The sequence below is a fragment of the Equus przewalskii genome, unplaced genomic scaffold (assembly GCF_037783145.1).
Source record: "Equus przewalskii isolate Varuska unplaced genomic scaffold, EquPr2 ChrUn-9, whole genome shotgun sequence".
Lineage (NCBI taxonomy): Eukaryota > Metazoa > Chordata > Mammalia > Perissodactyla > Equidae > Equus > Equus przewalskii.
In genome coordinates this window covers 944,476-970,771 of record NW_027228757.1, presented here as the reverse complement: position 1 = coordinate 970,771, position 26,296 = coordinate 944,476, and the positions used below count along the sequence as shown (strand labels likewise).

The following is a 26,296-nucleotide window of genomic DNA, read 5'->3' as shown; positions in this document are numbered from 1 at the left end:
GAGGGGGCGGGGGGGGGGGTTGCTGTGCGTTTCGCAGCTCACAGCTTTCCTCCGGTCCCGCAGGAGTCCGGAATGCTCCCTCCCCACTGAGCACAGTCCCGCCGCCCTTGCCTGGCAGACCCCGCGCCCAGCCCCCGCCCCAATCCCTCTCTGGACTGTCGAGTCCTCGACCAGGGCACCACTTCTGGACCCTCCTCGGCCTGTTCTGGCACTCACATATCGCCCGGCCCCGGCCCGCTCCTCTTCCCTCCATGTTCCTCCTTCTTCCAGGTTTGAATCTCCCGCCGCTGGGCCACCGCCCCTCATCGTAGCCACAGTTGGACAGACACTTCCGGTCTGTGCCGCAAGGGGAACTGGGATTTGTAGTTCCAGGCTGCAGAGACTCGCCGGCAGGTGGGGAGGAAAAAGGTACCACCCGAGGAGGGAAGGGGCGCTGCCCAACCGACGGTACATTGGGTTGCTGTTCCTCCAGGGCTCCTTTGCTGCTAAACCGTCTTATTTCAAGTAGAGCCTACCCCTGCCCTTGCGTCTATTATTTCAATATCCACGCTCCGCTTCGTATGGTATTCTTGGGTCCCGCTAACTGGGGGGCCTACTTGGTGCTATGCACTAAACTAGGTGGTGAGGATGTAGGAATAAATAAGCAGAGTTAATGCCCTAAAGAAGCCTGCTGTTCTGGAAAGAGTGATAAACATAGTCAAGTAAATCAGCGGTCAATGATTCACAGAGGGAGGAGGTAATTGCTGTAATTAAGAGCAGTGAAGGACAGGAAGACTTCCTAGGGGAGGTGACAGCTGATTGGGGTTGAAAAGTTAAAAAGAATTAATCAGATTGGAGGAGAAAGGAATTTCAGTCTGTGGAAACAGCATGAGCAAAAGCAAGGAGATGAGTTCAGGAAATTAAAATCGGTTCAGTTTTATAGGAGAACAAAGCTCAACCAGGGAGAGGCAGGAAGTAAGCCTGGAGTGGCACAGGGCCAGATCCTGCAGGGCCTTGGGCACCATGCTACGGTGCTGGGCTGTGGTCTGGGGAGCAGTCATGAGCCAAAGAACACTTTAGACATAGGTCAGAGCCAGATTTATATTTTAGAAAGATTTCTTTTGCAACAGAGGCTTGGAGTGGGGTGAGGCTAGGGACAGAGACCAATTGGGAGTTTACTGCAGTAACGCAGGTGAGAGATAATAAGGGTCTGAACTAATAAAAATAATTATAACAACCACGATGCTGAAAAAATATTTTTGGGTATATTACCTAATAGGCTTCCCCCATCGGGTATTTCTCCTTTTGCCCTTCCCCCCAACGCCCCATTCAAGCAGCTAGGCAGCCTAGGCTCATCGCCTCAGAGGAGAGATGTGAAGGGGCAGAAAACAGAAAATATACAAACCTTCAGAGGAACAGAGGTGCCTCAGGGCTGAGATAAAACTGGGAGACGTGGGTTTGAAGAGAGTGAGTGTTACCTGAAATCAGAAGAGATTCCCTTTTGTCCCCCACCCGGGGGGAAGTAGAGAGAATCTAGATGTTGGTGGCTCCTGGTGATAGAAGTCCCACTCCCTGCTTCCTGGGAAGGACCCTGGAAGCACAGGACCCTGAGAAGGAACAGCTGCATAATGAGCTAGGTAGTATGCCCTTAGACAGTTGTGCAGAAATTGCCCAATCCAACCAGAAAGGAAGTATCTGGATGAGTTACCCCCTCTTCTGCTTGAGACGAGGGTCCCTGGACCTGAAAGGGCCAGGTAGATGAGAAGAAAGGTGGTGTCAGTGGATAGCAAATGGACCAGATAGGCTTCTCTCTCAAGTCTTAGCACCCGATACCTCCCCCAACTTGGACTCCACCCTGGCAGAAAAGAGGAGACAAACTAAATGGACTCACATTGTTTCCTCCTTCCCAGTGGAATAGGGGCTTGAAACAATATGCACTGAGTGCTTACTATATGCCAGTACTATATTTAGTGTCATCTTACAAGGACCATCTTATTTAATCTACACAATACAAATGAGGAATCTGAGGCTTAGAACTGTCACACCAGTAAAAACTGGTAGAGCCAAAATTCAAACTCAGATAGGCCAACTCCAAGCTTGAATTCTTAACCACTATATACTATACCACATCCAAGGCCATGGCCATGAGGCTGCAAAAGGGAGCATACACTGGATAGAGGTTTCAGAGGTAGAACCAACAGGACAGAGAGCTGGAAGAGAGAGGGGAGTCATGGGTGTCTCCCAGGTTTCTAGCTTAGAGACTGGGTTGGTGGTTTACCAGCTAACACTGGGAGCATAGTATGGATAGATTTGAGGAAACAGGAATTTTGCTTGGACAAGCCAAGTCTAGAAGTATACATTTAGAAGTTATTGGCTTATCGGCGGTGTTAAAATCAAAGGAGTGGACCCACATGAGAGAAAACAAAATCAGAGGAGTGAAATGTTTGTGGAAGAGTATGTAAAGTAAAAAGAGAAGAAAGCAAAGGGCAGAGTGTTGGGGAACACTAGCGTTTAGTAGACAGAGGGCCCAGCAAAGGAGACAGAGAGGAGTTGTCAGAGCAGAAGAAAGAGCCAGGACACAGTGGGTCATGGAAGCTGAGTGAGGAGAGAGTTGCAGGGATATGTCAGATACAGTGGGAATCAAACAAGAAAATGATTCAGAAATCATCACTAGATCATTGAGAGGTCATTGGAACCTTAATGAGAGCAGTTGCAGTCCCCGTCCCCTCCCCAAATCATCCTCTCCTCCTCTTAAGGAAAGCCTGCTGAATGAGCGATAGATTGTACTGCCTGTTTGGCCCTTGCCAGGCTGTGGTAGCATCCTGAAGGCCCAGCCTGTGGACAGAAGCTACAGATAGCTGGGAGAGCCTGCCTTGGGCGTGGGCACCGTCTGTGGCACACAGCACCATGCCCGCACACAGCAGGCACTCAGCAAAGGCTGCCCGGCAAATGCAGGTGAGCGCAACTACTTCCTTATAATTTTGTTTCTGGCAAAGGCCTTTACTTAGAAGAGAGCTTTCACCAGATAAATGAGGACATTTGCTGTCTGATGCAGGCCACCCTTGGAGAGTGAGGGCAGTAGGTGCCCATTGTCCTGGGGCCCGCTGTCCTCTCATTAAGCAGAACTCGGAGGCTGCAGATCAGTGGAACTGAGAAGAGGAGTCAGGGGCCAGGGAGGCTCTTCTGATCTCCAAGGCTTTCATGATCACCAGCATTTCACCCTGTTCCCAAATGAGAAACTGCCACACAGAAGCACAGTGCATAAGAGTGTGTGTGTGTTCGTGTAGGTATGCGTGAAAGGGTTCACTTCTGGGACAGCCCAAGCCTCATTAAACCTTGCAATCAGTGTAGTGGAAGGGAATCTAGGTTTGTCAGCTCAGAATCAGAAAACCTGGGGTCTAATGCCAGCTACAGGACTGCTCTGTGACCTCAGGCTAGTCACACCTGCTCTCTGAGCCTGGTCCCTTCTTCTGTGAAATGAGGGTATGGGACAGATGATCTTTGAGGTTGTAACTAGTAACAAGCCCATGATGCTTTGATTCTTTTCTTTAAGTGAGGGACTTGAGGGGTGTGTCTGCAGGGGTGGGGAGTGGCGGGGCAGGAAGGGCAATGGAATCCAGGTATCCGTATCCAAGCACCAGCAGGGTTCAGCACTGAGATAGGGCACCTAAGCTGTCAATCAAAGAATTCCCTAGGAGTGGAGGGCGGTACCTGGTTGTCTGGTAACCCCGGGGGCTCTGAGTTAAGATCTAGGGGAGGTAATGTGAGCCAGAGGGCCCATTCCAGAAAGCCAGCTGCAGAGAAGATCGAAGGAGGTAAGGTGTCCTGTGGCTGGGGCCCCAAGACCTGGTGCAGGTAGCCAGAAATGCCCCAGGGATGAGGGCCTTGAAGAGGCAGGATTCCTGGGTGCTCTTAGGAGCACGGTGAATTCCTTTAAAAAGAGAATCACCTCTGCCTGCCTCTCCTAAAAAAGGCGGAAAAAAAAGGACGAAGAAAATGGGAGGGGCTGAGAGCCCAGTGCCTGGGTCTTTTCCACTCCTTTCCTGTTTCCTGGGAGGAGAGTTCATGAAAAGGCTTTGCTTTTCAAGGGGAGAGATAGTAATGGGAAACACATGCTGATGAGAGAAATGTATTTGGGTTTAAGAGGATTCTGGAGATCACAGCAGGATGCTGGGGAACCGGAACTAGCAGCAGACAGAAAGCCAAGGAGATAGGGGAAAAAGAGGTTCCCCCTGAGATAGGGAGTGGGCAGTAAATGGAGAGACAGAATCCTCGCTCCTGCAAGTTGGCTCCTTGCCATTTCAATAGCCTATTCAACTTTGTGCCCCCAGTACCTTGTATGGCTCCTGGCACATAGCAGGAGCTCACTGAGTATTGGTTGAACTGACTTGAGCTATATCTTGAGATTAGACAGTAGGAGTACTAGATTATGAGTGGATGGGTGCATGTGGAGTCACAGTGTGAAGATGATGATGGAGAGGCTCTGTATGTGCTCTGTTCATTCATCCATTCATTTATTCATTCAATGAACATTTTTATTGTGGTAAAATATATATAACATAAAAGTAACCATTTTAAACCATTTTTTAGTCTCCAGTTTAGTGGCACTAATACTCACATTGCTTAGAACCATCATTACTATCTATCTCCAGAACTGTTTCATCTTATTCAATAAACATTTATTGAGCATCTACTATGTGCCAGACCCTTCAAGTCACCGCAAATCTAGTAAGGGAGATAGACATGAAAGTCAGCAATTCTAACCCAGGGTGATAAATGCCATAAAAGACATAGGCATAAGATGCTATGGGAGTAAAGGAGTCAGTTGGTTCAGGAGGGGCTTTCTGAAGGAAGCTCTCAGTTGAACTGAGTCTTGAAGGAGGAATGAGAATTAGTTGGGATATTAGAAGGAGAGTTGATATGGGGCGTAATGGGATAGATGAAGCAAATTGAGATGTAGAATGAAATCCTTGAAACCCTGAGGGTCACATCAGGCACAGGTAGAGCTGAATTGTCCTTGAGGGATCCTGCTTTGGAGGAAGCCAAAGGTGACATACTGACCCCTCTGTTCCCTGTTGTCAGCACTATGTCTTCCCCCAACCCTGAGGATACCCGCCAAGAGCCTGAGCCCTCAAGCTCCAAGAAGAAAAAGAAGAAAAGAAAGTGGCCACAGCAAGAGGCCAGCATCGAAACCCTCACTAAGGCTGGCCACAGGGCCCTACTGGCTGGCAGGAACCATGAGGCCTTGATCAGCTTCCAAAGGGCCTTCCTCCTGGCCTTGAAGGCCCCACGAAAAAGGGATACTCCTGTTCTCCGGGCCTGTGCCTTCAACCTGGGGGCTGCCTATGTGGAGACTGGGGACCCAGCCAGAGGCCTTGAGCTGCTCCTGCGAGCCCAACCTGAAGAGAAGGCACAGGGCAGGTGTCATGGCGACCAGTGTTTCAATGTGGCCTTGGCCTACCATGCCCTGGGTGACCTGCCTCAAGCTTTGGCCTGGTACCATAAGGCCCTGGGCCACTACCAGCCACTCGATGACCAGGGGCAAGCCCAGGCAAAAATGGGAGCCTGCTACCAGGCTCTGGGACAGCCTGAGCTAGCAGCCCACTGCCTGCAGGAAGCAAGCCGGGCCTATGCCCAAGCAGGGCAGCCCCAGGCTGCAGCCCTCGCACTGGGGGCTGCGGCGGGGTGTATGCTGAAGAGCGGGCAGCATGGGGTGGGTGAAGTGGTACAGGTGCTGGAGGAGAGCTGGAGGCTTGCCGAGAGGAGCACCGAGCGGGGGCTGCTGGGTGAGGCCTTTGGGCAGAGAAGGTGTGGGGTGTGGGGAGATTCAGACCTGGTGATACTCTGAGAGGAGGGTGGAAGCAGAGGCATTTTCGAGGGCTGGGGAAAGCGCTGGGGGAGCCCTGGGAGAGTAGGACAGGGGCCGCACCAGTACAACCTCAGCTGCATCTGCCCTGGCCACCAGTGACCCTGGCTGTGCCCTCTAGGGCAACTCTATAATGACCTAGGCCTGGGCTACTCCCAGCTCCAGCTGTTCCCGCTAGCAACAGAGGCCTTCGTGCAGGCCCTGCCCCTGTGCCAGGGGCCAGGAGAGGAGGCCACCGTGCTAAGAAACCTTGGGATGGCCCACAACGCCCTTGGCAACTATCAGGAAGCGCGGGAGCTTCACCAGAAGGCTGCCGACCTGCACGGTGGGTACCAGGGGCTGGGGAATGGGAATCGGTCCAAGGATCTAAGAGGGGGTTCCTCAGGGCCTCAAGGCTGAAGAGTAGATGGACCTTTAGGACTAGTTATGGGGCCGGGAAGCCCACCACCAGGGGGCAGGTGCAGGAGATAGGACAGCCAGACAGGACAGAGGGTTGTGGGCCCAGAGGCTGAAGCCTGGGGTTGGAAAGGCAGCAATGGGCACAGGGAAGGGCACTGGCTGGGAAAAGGAACCTGATGTGGAGCCCGGTGCCTCCTCTGACTGAATGACGGTGTGATACTCAGCGAGTCATTTTTGCTTTCTAAGCTTTAGTTTCCACACGTATAAAAATGGAGCTATTAATATCTGCCTTGCCTGCCTCACAGGGTTGTTGCATGGCTCCACCTAGCCAGGGGGAGGCAGTCAGGCCAAAACTCAGGACTGAGGAGAGGCTGGGTGTGGACAGTTCAGGCCTCTGTGGAGCATCTGGCGGTGTGCTGGGGCTGAGCACCAGGACTCCTGGGACCCTCCCTTGGTGGTTGGGGGGTAGGGTCTGGATGCCCCAGCAGCCAAGGCCCCCTCTCAGGGTGGGCCGGGCTCTGTCATCAGGCTCCATGGGGCAGCGGTGGGAGCAGGGCCGGAGCTTTGGCAGCCTGGCATTTGCACTGAGCCACCTGGGGGACCACAAAGCCGCCAGAGACAACTACCTGCACGCTCTGCAGGCTGCCCGGGACACTGGTGAGGGTGAGGGGGTAGCAGGTGGCTTGGGGGTTGGGGGTGGGCAAAGGCTGAGGGTCCTCGGGGTTGGTGGAGAGGCAGATGGGGGGACTTGGGGCTGGGGAGTACCTCTGGAGGGGAGGGTCAGTGGGGCAGGGAACCAGGAGAGGACCTCTCAGGCTCTCTTCCCCAGGGGACGTGAAAGGGCAGTGGCAGGCCTGTGAGGGTCTGGGGGCTGCTGCAGCCAGACTGGGGCAGCATGATCAGGCCTTGAAGTACTATCAGGAAGCACTGGCCCGGTGTCAGGTGAGACCCTCTGTCCCGGAATCTAATGTCCCTGCTCTCCTTCCAGCTGACACTCCTGCCTTCACTCCTTGTCTTCTCCCCACCATTCATCCACTCATCAGACATGCACTGGGCACAGGGTGTGCTAGGTCTCAGGACACTATTGTGAGGGAGAGTCCGTCTCTGTCCCCTGGGCAGGCAGTGGCAGGACCCTGTCAAAGGCACGGGGATGAGGTAGAAGAAGGGTAGACAAACCCCCTTCCTTCCTCCCTTTCCTGTTTCTTTCTTCCCCAATCCCCAGAGGACCACAAAACCCAGGCCTTCCCCTTTACCCCATTATCCACCCTGTCCCCAGAAGGAGCCAGATTCTGTGCGAGAGCGGCTGGTGGCCAAGCTGACAGACACCATGAGGATCTACTTGGCCCGGGGTGGGCTGGTCCCAACTCACACCCTGGTGAGATGACACCTGAGACAAAGAGTAAGGGGTGGGGAGAGGTTACCCAGAGAAGCGGGTGGTGGTAAGAAGAGCCAATGTCCTCAGGGATGTTGCGCTTGACTGCTCATCTGTGTTCATCTGCTCTGGGGCCTGCTTATGGGACATATATCACTTTCCCGAAGCCACTTGGGGGTGGGGAGGTGGGCTGGGGACTGTGGCACGTCTCCAACACTAGGGCTGTGCCAGAGCTTTGGCTGAGTGGTGACTAACCCAGTGGGTGGAGGCCACGGGGTGCAACCAAGGATCCTGAGCAGTACTTCGGAGGAGGTGGAAAGTTTTAAGGCCTTGGTTGCAGTTCCTGAAAGGGCCACAGGATGGGGACAGTGCTGCAAGGAAGTCCCTTTCTCCCACCTGCGGTTCTCTGGGGGCCATTTCTCTGTGGGTCTCCACCATGCCCCTCTCTTGGACTCCATCTTACCCTCTCTCTACCTCCCAGCCCATCCCAACAGGCCATGTCTCTCCAACGGCCTCCTCCCTCACACTGTGAGATACCCTCAGGCAGCCTCCCACCCCAGGAATTGAAATTATACTTTATTATATTTATGTAATAGGTTTTACATCCTCTCTTATTTTAAAGTCTAGGATACCACGTTAATAATTTGCAAGCGAAATTAAATTAGCCTGGTACAGGCAGAGGACTGGATGGGGGGTGGAGTCAGAAGACCTGGGTTCCATCAGAAGTCATCCACCAACTTTCTGTGATTTTGTCCCTGGGGGCCCAGGCAGGATGGGGTGGTGGTCGGGCTCTGGCCAGGTCTGCTAGTCCTTGAGCTTGAGTTCTAAATTGAGTTACTAGTGGGACCTTAACAGAACAAAGGGCCTTGCCCCGCAATTTCATTCTCAGACAAGCAGCACACCCCGGTTTGTCTGGCACTTCTCCGTCTCTCTGGGGCCACTGTGTCTAGAGGGAACATACACTCTAACACACATCCACAGCTGGGATGGGCATTTTTCTCAAACTGATTCCCTTTACTCCCCTTCATCTTCAGACCTCGGCTCCACAGAGGCCTCAGGCTCCAGGTGGGGTCTGCCCGGCGGTCGGCACCCCCGCCAGGGTGGGATGGAGCACAGCAGAAGCGCAGCACAGGTGAAGGATGAGGGTGGAGCTTCCGGGATGGATGTGGCTCTGGAGGGTGTTGGGAGGTGTCAAAGTTGGGTGTAGGGGTGGGACCTCCAGGGAGCTGTTCTGTCCCCTGTTCTCTACCCCTACAGATCTTCGGGTGGGTGGGAAGATGAAGAGTTAGAGGAGGGCCATGAGGAGAAAGAGGAAGAGGGGTCGGTGAATATTTCCATGCAGTCATCTTGGGCGCAGGGACTGGAGTGTGAGTCGAAGTCCCTGGTGTGCTCCTCCTCCCTGAAAACAGAAGCACTCTCCTCAGCCCCATCCCCGTTTCCCTTACTGTTCCCCCCTGCCCCCCGTGCCCAGGTCTCAGCATCAGACCTGATGCTGAGGCTTGCCCCACCAGCTCTCCAGGGTCCCAAGCCCCAGATCATCCTTCCCCCGTTTCTGTTCCTCTCTCAAGGCCCTGGCCCATTTTCCCTGAATCCCCTCTTCCTCCCTGCTTCCACGGCTTTCCTAACTTCCAGAACTTTGCATCTTAGAGCACTAGGGTTTGTTGGAAGCCTACTGTGTGCCTGGGCACTGGGCACTTTTCCTACCCTGGCTCACTGTTTACTACTCTCCTCCCCGAAAGGCTTTGGACTCTGGGGGCAGAGTTGCTTGCTACTTGTTGACTTGAATTCACTGATGTCTTCTTTTCAGTGTGTTTTCTTCCAGGCACTGGTGATTCATTCCCACAGTCTAGCCTCTAGTTGGCCCAGGTTTGCCAAGCATCTGCCCCATACATGGCACAGTCCTTGGGGCCCCCTCCGTGTACAGTGACCAACGTATCCCCTAACCCCCACTCTCTTTGTTTTCCCAAAGCTTTCTCTTTTCTACTGTGATGGTTCTTGGTGCAGAGAGGCCTGTGATGAATGTGTCTGTCCCTCTCCATCCAGGTCCAGGACCCAGGGCCCATGTCCCATTTGGAGGCCAAGGCCCCCTCAAAATGAAGTATCCTGGCATTCTGGCACCTAATGGTCCCCAAGCCAATAGGTGGGTCCCTAGGGGAGGGGAAGAGGCCTGGGGAATGGATAAACAAAGTAGGAGAGGCGTGGCTTTGGATGATTTTAACAGAACATGATTACTGTTAAAGCTGGAGGGAGATGTGGTCTGGTCACTAGGGATGTAGTGCTCCAAGCCTCCTTGTCTTTGCCTGCTAGCAATCTGAACAACCCTCATCCAGGGTTGTTCCCTGCCTCCAACACAGCCTGACTGTGGGCCTCGGAGAAAGGGGGAGTCCTGCTGAATGGGGGGATATGCAGCTTAAGCCCACTCCTTCCTGCCCTGGAGCCCACCAGCAGAGGTAAGGGCCAGAGGGCAACAGAAGCTGGAGCCAGAGCAGGCTGCCTTCTGCTCCTTCCCCAGTCCCTCCCACGGCAAGCCCCTCTCTGCCTCCTTCAGGTCACTCAAAGGGCCCAAGGAAACCCCCAGCAGGAACCCTCAGAGGAGATCCACCAAGTCTGGCTTCTGCACGATCATGTGAGCCCATCCTCCTAGCCGTGGCCCTGGCCCCTGCGGTGTCTCCCCAACATACACATGGCAGGGATTCCTGGGATTGAGCCTCTTTCCCAGTTGTTCAGCGCTGTATGGACGTGGAACCCAACATGGTCAGCAAGTGAGCTCTACGGGCTCAGCACGGAGGTGTTCAGTTTGCTCCTCACTGGGAGTTTTGGACTCAATAGGAAAAAGTTAAAAGGAAGATGGATAGTGAATTTTCCCCTTTTCTTTCTGGATCCAAACCTCATGACTGCTAAGGCCCTTGCCAGTTCTTAAAACAGGCTTCTGGTCAAGAGGCTTTGGAGTCACTGACTCTCTCTGGACCTCATTTTCTCATACGAGAAATGGGGCCATGATACTACAGAAGATGCATCTTAACCAACTGATGCACCCAGCTTCCTCCATGAGATGCAGGGATGCTGCTGCGGGACCCCAAGCCTGTAGCCTGGAGGACAACTGCTGCCAGCAGCCACAACAAAGAGAGTCTGTAACATTTACTGATCACTTAGTCCCTGCCACATACTGTTCCAAGTGTTTCACAAGGGTTTTCTCCTTTAGCCCTCACCACTAGCCTATGAGGTGCTATTATTATCCCCTTTCACAGATGAGGAGAAGGCACAAAGGTTATGTAGTCTGTCCTCCCAGGTCACACACTAGTAAGTGGAGAAGCCAGGATTCAAACTGAGACAGTGAGCACCTTCCAGAATGCTATGCAGTTCCACTCCCCCAGTTAAGCCATTGCTTACCAAGAGCCGGTTACGTTTGATACCAAATGTGTTTATGCTGGTTGTATGTGTGATTGTAATTTGTAATTTAATTAAATACTATACAAATGAATGAACTAAGTGTGTGAAAACAAGCACTGTTTCTATGAAAACTAAGTTGAATCCTTAGAAGACTTGATTAAGGTGAGTCACTTTAAAAACTGCCGTTGAATTAGTGTGAGCAGGAAGATTATTACAGATTGAGGGAAAATAATAAAAATCTAGATGAATTTTACACTCAGCTCGCTTCAAACATGCCATTAACTGTTCCACCTTAAGGAGGCAAACTGGAAATTGCAGGTGATACATAACTGGTGAGGTTTATGCAAGAAAGATGGAGAATTACAATCATTGGCCCCATCCTCAAAGAAAAGACCCTGACCACACTTTGACAGATGGCAAATGAATGTGGGTTTTTTTGTTGTTGTTTTTTAAAGATTTTATTTTTTTCCTTTTTCTCCCGGAAGCCCCCTGGTACATAGTTGTATATTCTTCGTTGTGGGTCCTTCTAGTTGTGGCATGTGGGGCGCTGCCTCAGCGTGGCTTGATGAGCAGTGCCATGTCTGCGCCCAGGATTCGAACCAACGAAACACTGGGCCGCCTGCAGTGGAGCGCACGAACTTAACCACTCGGCCACGGGGCCAGCCCCATGAATGTGTTGTTTTAAGTTGAAATAAAATAATCCACTCTTGATCATGTCAGATAAGAGGGCTACTGTACTGTGAACCACTTCACAATGAGATTTTGAAGATTCATTAAAATATTTATGAGCACCTACTATATGCCAAGCGTGGAACTAGGTGCTGGGGACACAGCTGTCAATCTTCCTTATCTAAATGGAGCTTATTATCTTGTCAGGCATTCAAGATGTCTTGATTTGGATGCAAGTTCACCAGCTGTAAGAAAGACTGATATAACAGTGCCTTTAAAAGGAGAGAACGTTATTCCTTTCTCATATAAACAGCCCAGGGCTGATTTAATGGCTCCACAGAGCTTGGGGAGTCAGGCAGAATGCTCTGCCATCCTCAATACAGGATTTCCATCTCATGGTCTAAAATGGATGCTCCAGCTTCAGCCGTAATACCTTCATTCCAGCCAATAAGAAGAAAAGAGGAAGTGGAGGAAAACGTTCTTTTTTTTAAGGTATGACCTCACAGTTGCATATATCATTTCTGCTCACATCTAATTGGTCAGAAGTTAGCTATGGGTGCATGCCTAGCTGCTGCAAGGGAGAAGGAAAATGTAGTGTTTAGCTGGGCAGCCATGTGGCCAGATAAAACTCAGGGGTTCTGTTACCAAAGGAAGAAAGGAGGATGGATTTTGAGGGACAAGTAGCAGCATCTGCCACACAGGAGTACTGCTACTGGGTCAGGTCAACCCAATATCAACCATCACTGGCTCTACCATTTAATAGCTGTATCATCTTAGGAAAATTACGTGACTCCTCTCTGCTATTCAATTTCCTCATCTATAACACGAAGATAAAAATACATCACAGGATCAACAGGATTAAATTAGATAACATATGTAACGCATTTGGAACTCAGCAGGCGCTCCATCCACGTGCCCTTCCTAAAGGGGTTTTGAAGACATTTCCCCAAGAAAACTCCAAACGTCAGAAAGGCAGCAGCAACAAGGTGGACTAGATCTTGGGCACTGCCTTCCTGGGGACAGCCCTTATTTGGTTGTTTTATAAATTCTGGGTGTGTGTGGTGGGATATGTTTTGTGTTACTATTCTATAGTTACACCTCATCAAAATGCTAGCAGCAACATCCCTTTAATTACATATTTCTGCATTTGGGGAGGGCAGTTCAGTATAAAATAACACTTCAGAGCGCAGACTCTAAGTCAAGCTACTTGGATCCTAGCTTCACCTACAGCAATCACTGTATCATTAGGCATGCCATTCAACATCTTTGAGACAGTTTTCTCATCTGTAAAATGGGAATAACAACAGGGTTGCTGTGAGGATAAAATGAAATGATTCACGTTAGTACCTGGCACATATAAGTATTCAAAATGTTATTTATGTCAAAGAAACACACTTCACATCGCATTTTAGAAATGAATCTTCGTAATCACCAAACTTATCTTCTCAAATAGGCCTGAAGGGAGTCTTGACTTGACTAATATATAAAAGTGAAGCTGCTTATATACTGGTGAAGTTATAAAACAAAGTTAATGAGGCCTTTGATAAGATTATCCAGTTGTAACATACACCGTACATTACAATTTAGATGAATAAACTGTTTCCAACCACAAACACAGTCTAACAAAAACAAGTTTCCACCACAATCACAGTCCGATAAATTGAATTTCTCACAACAAACATGTAAAACAAGCATAGCTGGAGGCTAAGGGTATATCTTATAGGAAATGAGAAACCTCCTATAATTAAAAAGGAGACATCAGAGTAGTAGTTAAAAGCAGGGCTTGTTCTTGCCTTTCTCAGTGAACTAGCCAGGAATGCAATTCATGAAACAGAAAAAGAATAAATATAGCATAAAAACAGGACCTTCACCCCACCTTGATACTCATTTTCATTTTAGTGCCTTGATGGTAACTGGTTTGTTATTCTGCAGACTTCTCCCTTAACCCTACAAGAGTGTGTCTTGGGTAAAAAATTTAAGTCTTTCTCTCCAGGTTTATCTTGAAATATTTTTGCGACATGGAGTCTATGGTTTCAACTACATTTTTAACCATGGCATATTCAACCTATTTAGAGTTTACAATTTTCTATCTCCATAAAGAGGGATAAATATTATGTATGATTAGAGAATATGGCGTGCTATCCCGGTAAAGAGGGGAAACTAACGTAGTGGGAAGAGGGGTCCGAAGTTATACAAAACACAGTGGTGTAAAAAAAAATTAGCTTAATTTATCGTGCTCTACGCACGAGGCGCTGTCGACGGCTTTACCTGCATTACTACCCTGTGAAGTGTGTACTAGTATTCCCGTTTCACCGACAGGAAATCGAAACCAAGAGCGTCCAAGCTCACTCAGCTAGCAAGTGGGAGGGCAGGGCCCCAGGTTAACCGCCATGCTAAACGTGACCAACTATCGTCAAAGGGCGGTTGGGAGCAAAGCGCCCCTGGTCCACCTGGACGTGTGAGGCAATACGTACATACTCTCGGGAAGGGCTGGGACGCAGGCTCTAAGCGCCGGAAGAAAACACCCGCTCGGCGCCCGCGCCAGAACCGCTTCCGGCAGGGGCGCGAGGGCCCGGCCTCTCGGGGGCGGGGCGAGGAGCCGCGCATGCGCTGGGGCGGGAGGCCGGGTCGGGGGCGCGCGCTCTGCGAGCTGGATGTCCGGGCTGCCGACGCTGCTGGGGCTCGGGCTGCTGGTTGCGGGCTCGCGCCTGTCGCGCGTCAGAGTCCAGGCCGGCGTCTGTCGCACGGGACCCACGTGGTGGGAGCCGCGGCGCCTGAGCTCGGGCGGCCGCGGGGACGCAGGGATCATGGCGAGCACGGGGGTGAAGTACCTGAGGTAGGCGAGGCTGCGGGCGGGCACGCGGGACACGGGACGGGGTTGGCCTGCTGTCCTCCCGGGGGCGGGGCCGGGGCGGCACTGCTGCGCGGCGGGGCGGGGACTCAGGCTGTGGCTTTCCTCAGCCAGGAGGAGGCCCAGGCCGTGGACGAGGAGCTTTTTAACGAGTACCAGTTCAGCGTGGACCAACTGATGGAGCTGGCTGGGCTGAGCTGCGCCACAGCCATTGCCAAGGTCAGTGGTGCAACTCTCGACCTTTGGGACGAGTCACTGTGCAAGCCCCCTGGCCTAGGCACAACGGAGTGGGAGGGTAAGCTGGACCAAGCCTGGGCTCTTAGTGCCCAAAACCCCTCTGAATCCCCTTTGATTCTGCCTTCAGGCCTATCCCCCAACGTCCATGTCCAGGAGCCCCCCTACTGTCCTGGTCGTCTGTGGCCCCGGGAATAATGGAGGAGATGGCCTGGTCTGTGCTCGACACCTCAAACTCTTTGTAAGTATTTGGGGAAGGGCTGTGGGGGGGTGGGCGTGAGGTTTCTAGGATCTGGGCTTGAATTACCTCTTTCCTTTCCTCGTAGGGCTACCAGCCAACCATCTATTACCCCAAAAGGCCTAACAAGCCACTCTTCACTGCACTGGTGACCCAGTGTCAGAAAATGGACATCCCTTTCCTTGGTGAAATGCCCCCAGAGGTAGGTGGCTCCAGTTTAGTGGCCTCCTCCACAATAACCACTGCCTGTGTTCTGCTCTTCCCTCGTTTCCAGGCTGCGCTCATTTATCTTCCTCTTTACCCAATAAGCTCTTACAGGGTAGGGATAGTGTCTGGCACAGAAGGTGCCTGAAGTATGTTCTGTGAATAGAAGCAGTGTAAGAGCCTTCTCCTCCTCAAGGTGTGCTCCCGGAGTCCCAACACCCCCTCTCTAAAGCTTCCTGTCCCCTTCATCTCCCCTGGGCACTCCTTTCCCTCTAGTCAGTTCCTCTGCCTCCAGCATGCAGTAAACACATTATCTGCCCCTTTTAGGGGCTGAAGTGACTGCCTCATCCTTGACCCTTTCTGCAGATGCATGGATTTAGGGGTGGGAAATTGAGAACTTGTTTTGTTTTTTTAAATTTCTTAACACATTTTACAGATGAAGAGACTGAGGTGCAGAGAAGTGGTTTGTCCAAAGTCACAGAACCAGATCATGGCCCTCCTGACTCCCAGTCTCAGGCTGTCCCACACTGTAGCCTCCCCAATGGCTGGCAGGCACTCAGAACAGAAAATGTGTCTGGACTCAGCTTGGCCTGGATCAGTGACCAACTTGCACTTAACTGTAGGCCTCAGAGTGCCATCTGAATGAGAGAAAATTACCTTTGTGCCTCTCTGAATAGTCTGTGGGTGCAGAGGACAACCCTCTTCTGTTAATGGCTCTTTGTGCAGCTGCTGGCTCTGCATCCTTCCCTTTTTCTGTTCCACCACAGTCCATGCTGATTGATGAACTCTATGAGCTGGTCGTAGATGCCATTTTTGGCTTCAGCTTCAAGGGTGACGTTCGGGAGCCATTTCGCAGCATCCTGAGTGTCCTGAATGGACTCACTGTGCCCATTGCCAGCATCGACATTCCCTCAGGTGCTGGGTCCAAGGAGGTTGGGGGGATTGGGGCCCTGCCCTGTCTTGAGGTAGGTACCTAGGAGTCCTGATTGTTGACCCAAGGCTCAGACCAAGTCTAAAATGAGTTGAGTCTAGAGGGGCAGAACACAGCCTATGGATCCCACAGTAGGGCTGGGGAGCAAAGACTTCAGGAGTTCCCTTCACACATTAGCTCCAAGAGACCAAAGCACAGGGCTACGTGGAGCTGCAAGGATGCGAGTTCCTCAGGTGGGAACACAGAGGAGCTTCCCACTTCTTTAGGACTAGGGTAGAGGAAAGTATGGAAGGAGACCAGACATCTGGCCTCTTCTGCTCTTCCTGAATACCACCCTCTTTTTAGGCTGGGATGTGGAGAAAGGAAACTCTGGAGGGATCCAGCCAGATTTGCTCATCTCCCTGACAGCACCCAAAAAGTCTGCAACCCACTTTACTGGTCGCTACCACTACCTGGGGGGTCGTTTCGTGCCACCTGCTCTGGAAAAGAAGTACCAGCTGAATCTGCCACCCTACCCTGACACTGAGTGTGTCTATCGTCTGCAATGAGGGAAGGTGGGTGGGCATTCTTCCCAATAAAGACTTAGTGCCTCTCTCTCCCAGAACTGTGGCGTCCTGGGAGCTCTTCCGGCAATAAAGGTTAATGGGTGGCGGGAGCCAGAAAGCAACACTGGAGACGAGGTGCCATATCTCTAGGGGAACAGAAGAGGCAAGAGAGGTTGCTCTGGCATTGGGGACAATGAAAACTGACTTTCAGATGCTGAAAGAGGCTCCCAAGTGGGGTGTGCTCTCCTTTACCCACACGAGACTCTTACCCATTAGGGAAACAGGGAGCTGAAGGAGGTTCTCTAAGCTTTCTCCTTCTGCTTAACAGAGTAGCAAGATGACAGGAGGTTAACAGAAGGCATTTCTTCAAAGGAGTCCAAGGAAACTCTACTTTGTATTCAGGATGTTCCCAGACTGGGAAACGGAGATCCCAGTCAGGACTTTATTATAGACAGGAGCCCAAGCTGATGTTTATGCAATCATTTGGTATAGTGTTAGAAACTGGCAACCTATGGGCTGAATGCAGCCCAGAGACCTAAATGTGTATGTTTTTCTTAGCCTTCACAATATTTAGATACCATTACATTTCACATAAGTCTACATTTTCAGCTTCTTATAGCAAGGATGCCCCTTCAAAGGGTATGTGCATTTCTGTTCCCACAGCCCTAAGCACTCCTTGTCCCTTGGCTGCCAAGGTAAGCCAGGAAGGCCTGCTCCTGGGCCTCTAACCGAGCAAGCTTAGCCTTCCTTGTGATCCCAAGATGGGCAGCCCTGAAATAGGCACTTGAGTTGACGCTCTCTGGGTTAGAAGCTGCAGAGGGGACCCTGCCCGTTCCCTCACCTAAGGCATGGTGCTACTGCTCTCACAGCAGACTGGTGTTCCTGAGCTGTTTCCTCCCTGGGAGGGACTCCTCCCTGAGGGTGCAGAAGGCCTGCACCGACTCAGGTCTCTGAGGCTTCAACTCCTGAAGAGGAATCGATTGAGCCCCACCTTGACCTGACCGTCAGTCTCTCTTCTTCTGTTTCTTCTTTTTTGCTCTCTGGTCAGTGCTGCCTCCAGCTCTTTCCTCTGGCTGCTGCCACCGCCTCTTCTTACTTCTGCTGCTTGAGCTAGTGCTCTCCACTTCCCCAGTCCTGCCATCCTCCTCATCTCCTTCATCCCTTACATCCAAGATCTCCTCCTCCTGATGCCGCTGTCTTTTCTTCTTACTTCTCCTGCTTTTCCGATTGCCACATGCTCTGCCTTCTGCTTCCCTGGTCCCACCACCTGTAACAGCTGCCTCCTCCTCATGCTGCCACCTCTTCTTGCCTGTGCTATGTGGGTCAGGGTATGCTCTGCTCTCTTCCTCCTCTGTCCTGACCGCACCTGCAGCCTTTTCCTCCTCCTCTTCATGGTGCTGCTTCTTCTTCCTTTTCCTGATAGACTGATGTTCTCTGCTCTTCAATTCCCCAGGCCCACTTGCTCCTGCGTCCTCTTCTTCCTCATTCCCTATGGTTGTTCCCTCTCTCTCCTCTGAGACCTTTTCTTGATGATGTCTTTTCTTCTTCTTGCTTTTCCTGATGCTCTGATCAGTGTGTTCTGGGTACTCTTCTTCTGCATTCCTTTCAGTTGCTGTAGCCTCTTCCTCCTCCTTCTGCTTCCTTTTCTTTTTCTTTTTTTGGGGGGGCTTGCTCTCAGACTGCAGGTGAGGAGTCCCAAGGTGCTGGCCTTTGAGATGAGCCAGGAAGGCCTGCTCCTGGGCCTCTAACCGAGCAAGCTTAGCCTTCATCGTGATCCCATGACGGGCAGCCCTGAAACAGATGGGGCCAAGGTCAGAGCGAGATATCAGGGAAAATATGCCTAATCCTTGAGACTGGAGGGAAAGTTGGTAGGGGAGGAGCTGCCTATCTTCAGGCAGCTTCAGCAATGGGCAGACAGTAGGAATCATTTCCCTAGGCCCAGGCCCTCCTCAAGGGTGGGCTTGGGATGGGAAGAAAAGGGAGCCCAAGGAGCTAAACACTACTTACTTGTGTGCTGTTCGCCCCTCACAGGCCTGGAGCAGCATCTCATCGGTCAGACTGTTGGGAGAACGGGGAGATCAGGAATTACAAACAGATCTGGTGGAAAGGCTGGACCTCTCCTCCCCTCTAAAACATTCCTTTTACACTGAGTTCCTATTCAGGACCTGGCACTTTTCTAGGTGTTGGGGATACAAAGATTAGTACGCATGGTTCCACCCCGAAGAAACCCACACTCAAGCATTAGGTTTGGTCCTTTGTCTTGAGATTTGAAGACATCTCCTCCCACGTGCCCCCAGCGCTAAAATGAAGTCTCACATCTTTGGAGGCTCGGGCCCCTGGTTGTCGTCATCACTGCAGCTCTCCGAGTCCTTGTCTGGCCTCTCCCCACCTGAAGTCAGTGTGGCCGTCTAGAAGGAGGGATTATGGGGGTGGACAAGGCCCACGAAACACCACTGCCATCCCCCTTCCCTCCTGGAAGTCCCCCACGAATTTAGGCATAGACACAAATTTGCCAGCCCCCAATGTCACTCCTTACAGACCCTCAGAGAGATGTGCCAAACTGCATACTTCAACTTGGGCAGGAAGTGGGCGGCAGTTGCCTGGGGGGGTGGGGCCTCCCTGGCTCACCAATAGCTAATGGGCAAAAGAAGGGAGGAAGAAGTGCTCTAGGTCATCAGGTCTTCACAGTGGGACAAGTGCCCCCTGGTGGCCATCTGACAATAAAGATGGCACTTCTCACGCCGCCATACCTATGCACAGTACTTTATTTAACCAGATTAACTGACAACCTATGGGCCAAGTGGTTGGGGATGCAGAGTGGAACAAGAATGAGAGGGGTCCAGCCCAGATGGAATCGACATGATGAGGGGGAAAGGACGATGGCAGAACAGAGGCAATTGTGATGCAAGTGTTGCCTGTGCTAAAGGAAAGGTACCCAAGTTGGACTGCAGGGTTTGGGGAATAGGTTCTTGAAGTAGCTGAGCTCTGGAAGACAAGAAAAAGTCAGCAGATAGAGGGGGAAAGGGAGCAGTGTGTCCCCGGCAGGGGAAATAGCATGTGCAAAAACGTGAAGGTGAAAGAAAATGGTACCTTCAAAGAAAAGAATCAGATTCCATCTGGCCAAAGTGTAGAGGTCCTGAGGGAAGTGGCAAGGGATGAAGCTAGAGAAGAAGGCAGGGATGGGCATGAAGGGCCACAGGAGCCAGTCTGATAAATCTAGACAGTGTCATCCTAAGTCAAAAAGGAGCCAGTGACAATGAAATGTGTTTTAGCGAGAACACTGGATGCTTTGTGGAGGATTGGGGTGGGGAGTTAGACTAGAGGTGAGGAGTCTGGTTACTAGGCTGTGAAAGAAATTAAGCAGGAGATGATGGTTTGAACTAGGGTAGAAGATGGCCAGAGAGATGAAGAGAAATGGGACAGATTTGCTAGATAACATGTGGAGCCCTTAGCACATACAGATGATCAGTAAATGTCAGCTCCCGTCTCTTGGTATGCTGGAAGCAGGAGTCTGAAGACCTGGCTTCTAGTCTTGTCTGCCACTGCTAGCCAGCCATGGGCTCTACAGCAAGACACTTGCCCCACTTTTGGCCACGTGTGCAAAATAAGGAGGATGGGCCAGATGATCTCTCGGGTCTCTCCTGGCTTCTGAGTCCTCTGAATTAGACACCCGCTCCCTGCCCTGCCCTGGCACCTCCTGACTGTGTCCCTGCTCCCACTCCCTACTGCTGCCCCATCAGCAGATGGCAGGGATCCATGCAACCCGAAGATTGCCATTCTTGCTGAGGGTCTGGGCAGTCTAAGGAAGCAACAGTGAGGTCGGTCACAGGATTCCACTATGTTAGGACAGTCCTGAGAACAGGTAGGGCATACAAGGCAATTGTTCAGGCCCCAGGGGAGACCAGGGAAGGAAAAAAGGATGGACCCTCTCACCCGCAGCCTCTAATACCTTCACAAACTTCTGATACAGCAAGTTGGGCTTGGGATGATTACGATGGGTGGTCTCCTTAGAAAGGCGCCTTATCTGTACTCCATCCTGTGGGGAAGTATCAGTGAGTGGGTGACGTGCCATGTCTCCCTCCCCCCATGGGTCCCAGGCCCTCATGTTTCATGTGCCCATCTATTAGAGCTCATACCTCCCTAGTTTCCACTACCAGGCTGGCCGCAGTCCTGTTGAAGAGCTCATTCCACCAGTGGTTTGTGAACTCCTTGGCAGGGTCGTGTCCCACCTGCCAGGGGAAGAAGTATGAACTCAGGACCTGTCCCCTTCCCCCCCCATCCTCAAGGGTTCCTCTCTCCCGTCCACACTGACCTCCCTCAGCCTGTCCAGTCTTACCCCATGATTGTCCTGCTTCAGTGTCACCCTGAGGGCCTGGGTGATGCCATTCTCCTTCCGGCCCAGGCCTTTGCCTGCAGAAGACAGTGAGTGACTCGGCTTATTCTGCTGCCTGCCCCCAGCCCTCACATGGCACCCCCAACACATGCCACTGCTTGCCATTCCACACACCTAGCATTGGGCAAGCCCTGTCCCTCTTGGAAGCCCACTCCGGGCAGTTCCCCCTGCCTCTGTCTGAGCCCAGACTATCTTTTCCTTCATAATTCTTTCAGGACAGAGGTCATGTCACTTTCTCCCTCTCCCAGCCACTTCTTTCTCACTATTCACTGTCAAATTTCTTCCATTCTTCCCTTTTCTGGAAGAGTCAGAAATTTTCTTCTGCAAATTTCCCTTTAAACTCGCTTTTCCTCCTCCAACTGAATGGACCACATGGGGGTAATCCAGGATGCTGCCTCTCCCTTGGGCAGTAGGCAGGGACTTGGCAGGATGTGGAAGGGGCCCCACGGGGATCACCTTGAGTCCATCCGTGCTTTAGCAGCTGCTCCTCAGCAAACTTCATCCCACGACTCTTGACCTCCGGGGTGACACTCATGGTGAGAAGAGTCACTGTCCTCAGGCCCTCATTAGAGAAGAGGAGGTCACCATCATCCCTTTAAGAGGAAAGGAAGAGTGCCCAAGTCATCCATCAACTCCATCCTGACTGCTCAAATAAGAATTCTTTCCTGAACCTGCGGCAGAGACAGAGGAAGGAGGCCTGGTCCTTGGGGAGCTCCCTGTCTGACCACAGAGAGGTCAACATCAACATGTCAAAAAGTCAAGGAGGACTGGTATTAATAATAATACCAAAATTTATGGAGAGCTCACCACATGCTAGGCTGTGCTAAAGCTTTACGTGGATTATTTCATTTAATCTTCCCAGCCCAGGAAGAATTCCTGAACTTCACGTTCAGAAAAGTATTATTTCTTTTTCACAAATGAGAAAACCAAGGCCTAAAGAAGTTAGGTGACTTGCTCAAAGGTCACACAGCTAATGTGTGCAGAACTCAAACCCAGGCCACTTGTCTGCAGAGTCTCCACTCTTTACCACTACATGATACTATCTCCCACGATTATTACCATGAAAAACAAAGCAATGACGTACTTGTTAACCTTAGTTATAAGATAACGGTACTTAACAGAGTCCATATCCCATATCCATGCCCAGCATTTACACTGTCTCCTCGGTGTGGGGGCTATAGACCTCGTCCCCATTGCTGCTGTCTTTCAGTCTTTTTGGAGCACCCCTTTTGAAACTGTCTAGCGTAAGAAAGGCACTTTTCTTGAGCATTTAATGCATAACAGGTGGACTGGAAATATCGTCATATTGTCTTATTTAATCCTGACAGTTCTGAGATCGGTATTATCCTTATTTACAAACAAGGAAAGCAGCCTGGGTTTCTTGCCTGGATTACACAGCTACTAAGAGATGGAGCTGGAACGAGCCTAGGCTGCCCAAATCTGAAGTGGCCCTTTTGATGATATCACCAACTAGGTGGAGTTCTTTATAGACATTCAGATGTTCCTCCTCTTGGACCCCCATAATGGCAGTCTCCAACTTATTTATACACCAAATTTGCCTCTGAAATGGTTAAGATGGATTATCATACAGACATTCAAAACTAGGGTGACCACTGCTGACGTGGCTCACTGAAGTTAACTTGTACTAAGATCATTTATCGCAGGAATCGCAGACCATTTTGAAAGCTGATTAATGGCACTACTGGAGTAATCCAAAGTGCCAGCTCTGAAGGATAAAACTTTCACATGTGTTTAAGCAAGTATGCTTTAAAAAATCAGACACATCATTAAGTAACCCCTCCTAAACGTTATATATTAGGCTTAAGAATGATGACCAGTCTGATTAGGTGTGAACACTAGCAAATTCAGAATGACTTATGTTTCTGTTCACATTTCTACTGTGAAGGACAATTACCTGAAAACATAACTGATACCTTCAGAATCCCAAGAGAAAAGCACTGAGTGAAGAAATGATCCTATCTTGCTTCTTGATACTGTAAGAGAAGTAAAATTCAAACACTGACGCCTTTAAGGCCACCTCAAAACTCTGCCTCTTCTCAGTTCTCTCTCATCTGTCAGCTCCAGATTTCAATAATTATAACAACAACATCATTCAACACTTACGCATTTACTCAATGCCTGCCTGTTGCTAATTGCTTCACAGAGATTATCTCATTTAATCCTCCCAACAACCCTATTAAGGAGATGTTATTAGTGTAATTCACAAATGAAGAAATGGCACTGAGAGGCTTAGTTACTTGCCCAAATCAAATAACTGGTAGGTGGTGGATCCGAGATCTCAGGCATTCCAGAACTGGTGGTCTTAATCACTACACTCCTCAGTCTCTCACAGCTCTTTATGCTTTCTGCCGTGAAGTCTTACCACAGCCTATCCCTGTAGCAGCAATTTGAAACGATATGCCCTGGAAATCAGAGACGGGCTTTATTCGTCAACCCTAGTGCACTTAATCAGAGCCGGGAATCGAGACTGCGTTCAGTCGTTATTTGTTGAACTGAATGACACAGGTGGGAAGTGCTTTAACGGACTTACAATGGATAACTGCGGACAGAAACAACTAGGTCCCAGGCAGTGCGCCGCAGTCTTTGTGAAAGCTGCGAGCACGCTTTCAGGAGCTGTCACCTCTCCAGTCACCCTGAGTTTTCTGGAGAAGTGGCCCAGGTCCACTCTTCTTAAGCGGTTCTAACGAGCCGGCTACCCACTCCCCTGGCCTCCTCTTGGGGTCTAAATTCCAGCCTCCCCGCCGCAGTTTCACTTGGGTAAAACTGCTCTGCTGCTCTCACATCTGCTCCTGAGCCCTAGCTCAGACTGCCACCATTCAGGAGACAGTAGCCCCTTACCGTTACTGCAGGGTCCTCTCCGCGGAAACACGTGCCAGATCTGACTTGTGCCCCGCCATCTTCCCGGAAGTGTCGTTTTTGTCCTTCTAGGCTGTTGAAACCATAGAGACGCCCGTGGCAACTAAAGTCCCGGTCCTCCCAGGAGAAACTGTACTGAGGAGGCCCGGTTGCCTGTATGGTTGCCATAGAAACTCTGCTCCGGAGCGTGCCTATTTCCGGAGGTTCAGGAGGTGTTCTACTTACTTGCTCTCTCCAGACCCTGAGCTAGTCCCGGGCACAAATATGAGGAAGGAAAACTCTAGAGGAAAGCATCGAGAGTCGCCTGAGAGATTCGTGGGGGCGGAGAAGGAGGTAGCACCTCTGAGGTGATTTTGCGGGGATGAATACCCAGCCTGCGGGACAGTTATTTATAAAAGCCTAGAGATTAGAGGTTTCAGTAGGTTCATCAAACACCGTTTAACTCACCACTGTGTGCCAGGACCTGCGCCTTTGGTACTGGTGATACAAAGATGCATAAGACACGAGCCCTGACTTCGGAGAGCACCCAGTCTAGCCAGGGCAAGTTGGGACCTTGAGTAGGATTGGAGGAGATGGGGGCGGGGCATGGAGAGACGCAGGATCCCGGAAAACGTGCCGCGCTGTTTGGACTTGCCTTTTAAGCTGAGGATCCATTCAGCAGGGGAGGGAACGAAGATACTGTAAAGAAGTCAGCAAGAGGGGTTGTACGTGCCCCCTCCCCACGAACTGTTCCTAGGCTTCACTGAGCCACCCAAGAGTGAAACCTCAAAGACGTGTCCCTCCCTACATCGGTATTTCTGGTAACGTCGCGGCCCCTAGGAAGCCAAAGAGGAAATTCGTCATGTCACAGTAAAGCCTTGTCCCAGTTGCTTAGTATGTCATACTTCTCATCTTTCTACGTCTTTTTCAGTAGAATTATTTTTACTTTTAAAATATGCTCCATGGGGACAATACTTTGCTCTAAACATTGAATCTTGGTTCATGGAATTTTAGATGCCTGCAGAAGGGATGTGGGATGATTCTGAGGTTCTTCTCAAAGGCTGGATTCAATAGAGGAATGTTCTGTGAATCAGATCGGAGCCCTTTTCCCAGTCTGCCACTAATTACATGACCTTGAACAAGGGACTTCTCCCGCTCAAGATCACCCTTTCCCTGGTCTTTAAAAAAATACTGGACTAGTTCAGTCATTTTTACAAACTTGGTTTTACTGTGGTCTCTTGGGCCACTGGGAAAATTCCACAGACAGGGCTTCAATTTCCACCATCTCCTCCACTTCATCTTTTCTACTCCATCTACCTATTTATCTATCTATCTATCTGTCTATCTAATATTATGTATTGTGCTCATAAAAGAGGTTTGGAAACTCCTGAATGAGGCAACCTCAAGGGCCCTTTCCAGCCCACAATTTCTGTGTGGCACACATTGCAGGCCACTCCAAATACCTAGTGGCCATAATTCTTTGACTGAAGATTCCTAGTCTGGTCTAGAAACTTGAGCTCCTTGTTCTACCTGACTTGCTCATTTGATAAACATTTATTAAGGGTCTCCTATAGACCCAGGGCTAGAGGTATAAAAATGTCCACCTCTTGTCCTATTGGGCCTCACGATCTGGAGGTATAACAAGGTACCAGGCATTTATATTGCTGAGTGATGAGAACTATGCCAAGGTCAGGACAGTGCTGTGGGGTAAGATGAGAAGCACCTGACCCAGTCTAGGACCCCTGAGAGCTTCCTGAAGGAGCCACCTCAAGGCTGTAGGCCTGTCCCTGAGGACTATGTGGGTTTGCAAAAGAGGAGGAATGGGCCTCACGGAATTTGAAATTTCATGGGGTCTCACACCTCAGAAGAGTAGAAATAAAGGCCGTTAAGAGAGAACAAGAATACACAAATACTTATAAGGAAATAATCTGAAATGCAGACATAGCAGGATGCATAGAAATATTTATTACAGAAATATTTGTAAAATGGAAAAATTGTAAAGAACCTAAATATCCCTTTCAGAATGGCTGAATAAATTAGTGTAACCATTCAAGGACTGATATGTAGCCTTAAAAATGATGTTGAAGAAAGATTCTTAATAACTAGGGGGAAATGTCTATGATATAATTGAAAAGAAAAGAGCCAATACAAAATGGTACCCATAATAAGAGCCCATCTATGTTAAAAATCCATAGGCAATAGCATCAAAAGAAATAAAACACCTAGAAATTTAACAAAACATAACTAAAGAAGTGCAAGACTTGTGCACTGAAAACTACAAAATGTCGTTGAAAGAAATTAAAGATCTAAATAAATGGAAAGATACCTATTTTCATGAATTGGAAGACTTAGTATTGTTAAGATCACAA

The 26,296-nt window shown here is 50.4% G+C and overlaps 4 protein-coding genes and 1 long non-coding RNA gene across 11 annotated transcripts in view; 2 read left to right on the top strand and 3 right to left on the bottom strand.

Annotated features, from left to right (window-relative positions):
• IQGAP3 (IQ motif containing GTPase activating protein 3) overlaps positions 1 to 356 on the bottom strand; it is a 39,663-nt gene extending 39,307 nt beyond the window's left edge. Inside the window, exon 1 of one of the 2 annotated variants that reach the window (XM_070608596.1) lies at positions 217 to 356. In XM_070608596.1, the coding sequence (XP_070464697.1) occupies positions 217 to 253 (37 nt within the window). In that variant the 5' untranslated portion in view covers positions 254 to 356. The remainder of the gene's footprint in view (positions 1 to 216) is intronic. The other variant, XM_070608595.1, reaches the window with a different exon arrangement.
• Positions 271 to 11,098, top strand: TTC24 (tetratricopeptide repeat domain 24). The gene is made up of 11 exons (XM_070608597.1): positions 271 to 408; positions 2,736 to 2,934; positions 5,062 to 5,765; positions 5,967 to 6,170; positions 6,773 to 6,901; positions 7,074 to 7,186; positions 7,521 to 7,619; positions 8,651 to 8,748; positions 8,874 to 8,983; positions 9,660 to 9,756; positions 10,165 to 11,098. Exons 3-11 carry the CDS (start codon positions 5,066 to 5,068, stop codon positions 10,244 to 10,246), a joined length of 1,632 nt encoding a protein of 543 aa, XP_070464698.1. The 5' UTR covers positions 271 to 408; positions 2,736 to 2,934; positions 5,062 to 5,065; the 3' UTR covers positions 10,247 to 11,098.
• Positions 11,099 to 11,437: 339 nt separating this feature from the next.
• LOC139081758 (uncharacterized) lies at positions 11,438 to 14,263 on the bottom strand. The gene is made up of 2 exons (XR_011536992.1): positions 14,150 to 14,263; positions 11,438 to 11,932 (listed from the first exon to the last, which is right to left on the bottom strand). It is a non-coding gene; the product is annotated as an uncharacterized lncRNA (long non-coding RNA).
• NAXE (NAD(P)HX epimerase) lies at positions 14,215 to 16,737 on the top strand. The gene is made up of 6 exons (XM_070608605.1): positions 14,215 to 14,511; positions 14,637 to 14,745; positions 14,891 to 15,001; positions 15,087 to 15,200; positions 15,970 to 16,117; positions 16,479 to 16,737. The coding sequence occupies exons 1-6, from the start codon at positions 14,330 to 14,332 to the stop codon at positions 16,679 to 16,681; spliced, it is 867 nt and encodes a 288-aa protein (XP_070464706.1). The 5' UTR covers positions 14,215 to 14,329; the 3' UTR covers positions 16,682 to 16,737.
• Positions 15,604 to 24,522, bottom strand: LOC103548840 (G patch domain-containing protein 4). Of its 6 annotated transcripts, none has more exons than XM_008516820.2 (10): positions 24,396 to 24,522; positions 23,931 to 24,021; positions 22,987 to 23,065; positions 21,528 to 21,664; positions 21,015 to 21,088; positions 20,815 to 20,907; positions 20,628 to 20,714; positions 18,995 to 19,086; positions 18,686 to 18,736; positions 17,070 to 18,469 (listed from the first exon to the last, which is right to left on the bottom strand). In XM_008516820.2, the coding sequence occupies exons 4-10, from the start codon at positions 21,604 to 21,606 to the stop codon at positions 17,683 to 17,685; spliced, it is 1,263 nt and encodes a 420-aa protein (XP_008515042.1). In that variant the 5' UTR covers positions 21,607 to 21,664; positions 22,987 to 23,065; positions 23,931 to 24,021; positions 24,396 to 24,522; the 3' UTR covers positions 17,070 to 17,682. The 6 variants fall into 6 exon arrangements, with proteins under 6 accessions (XP_070464704.1, XP_008515045.1, XP_008515042.1 ...); XM_070608604.1 differs by having other exon boundaries at positions 23,006 to 23,065; positions 24,396 to 24,506; XM_070608603.1 differs by lacking the exon at positions 22,987 to 23,065 and having other exon boundaries at positions 15,604 to 18,469; positions 24,396 to 24,506.
• Between the last annotated feature and the right edge of the window lie 1,774 nt (positions 24,523 to 26,296).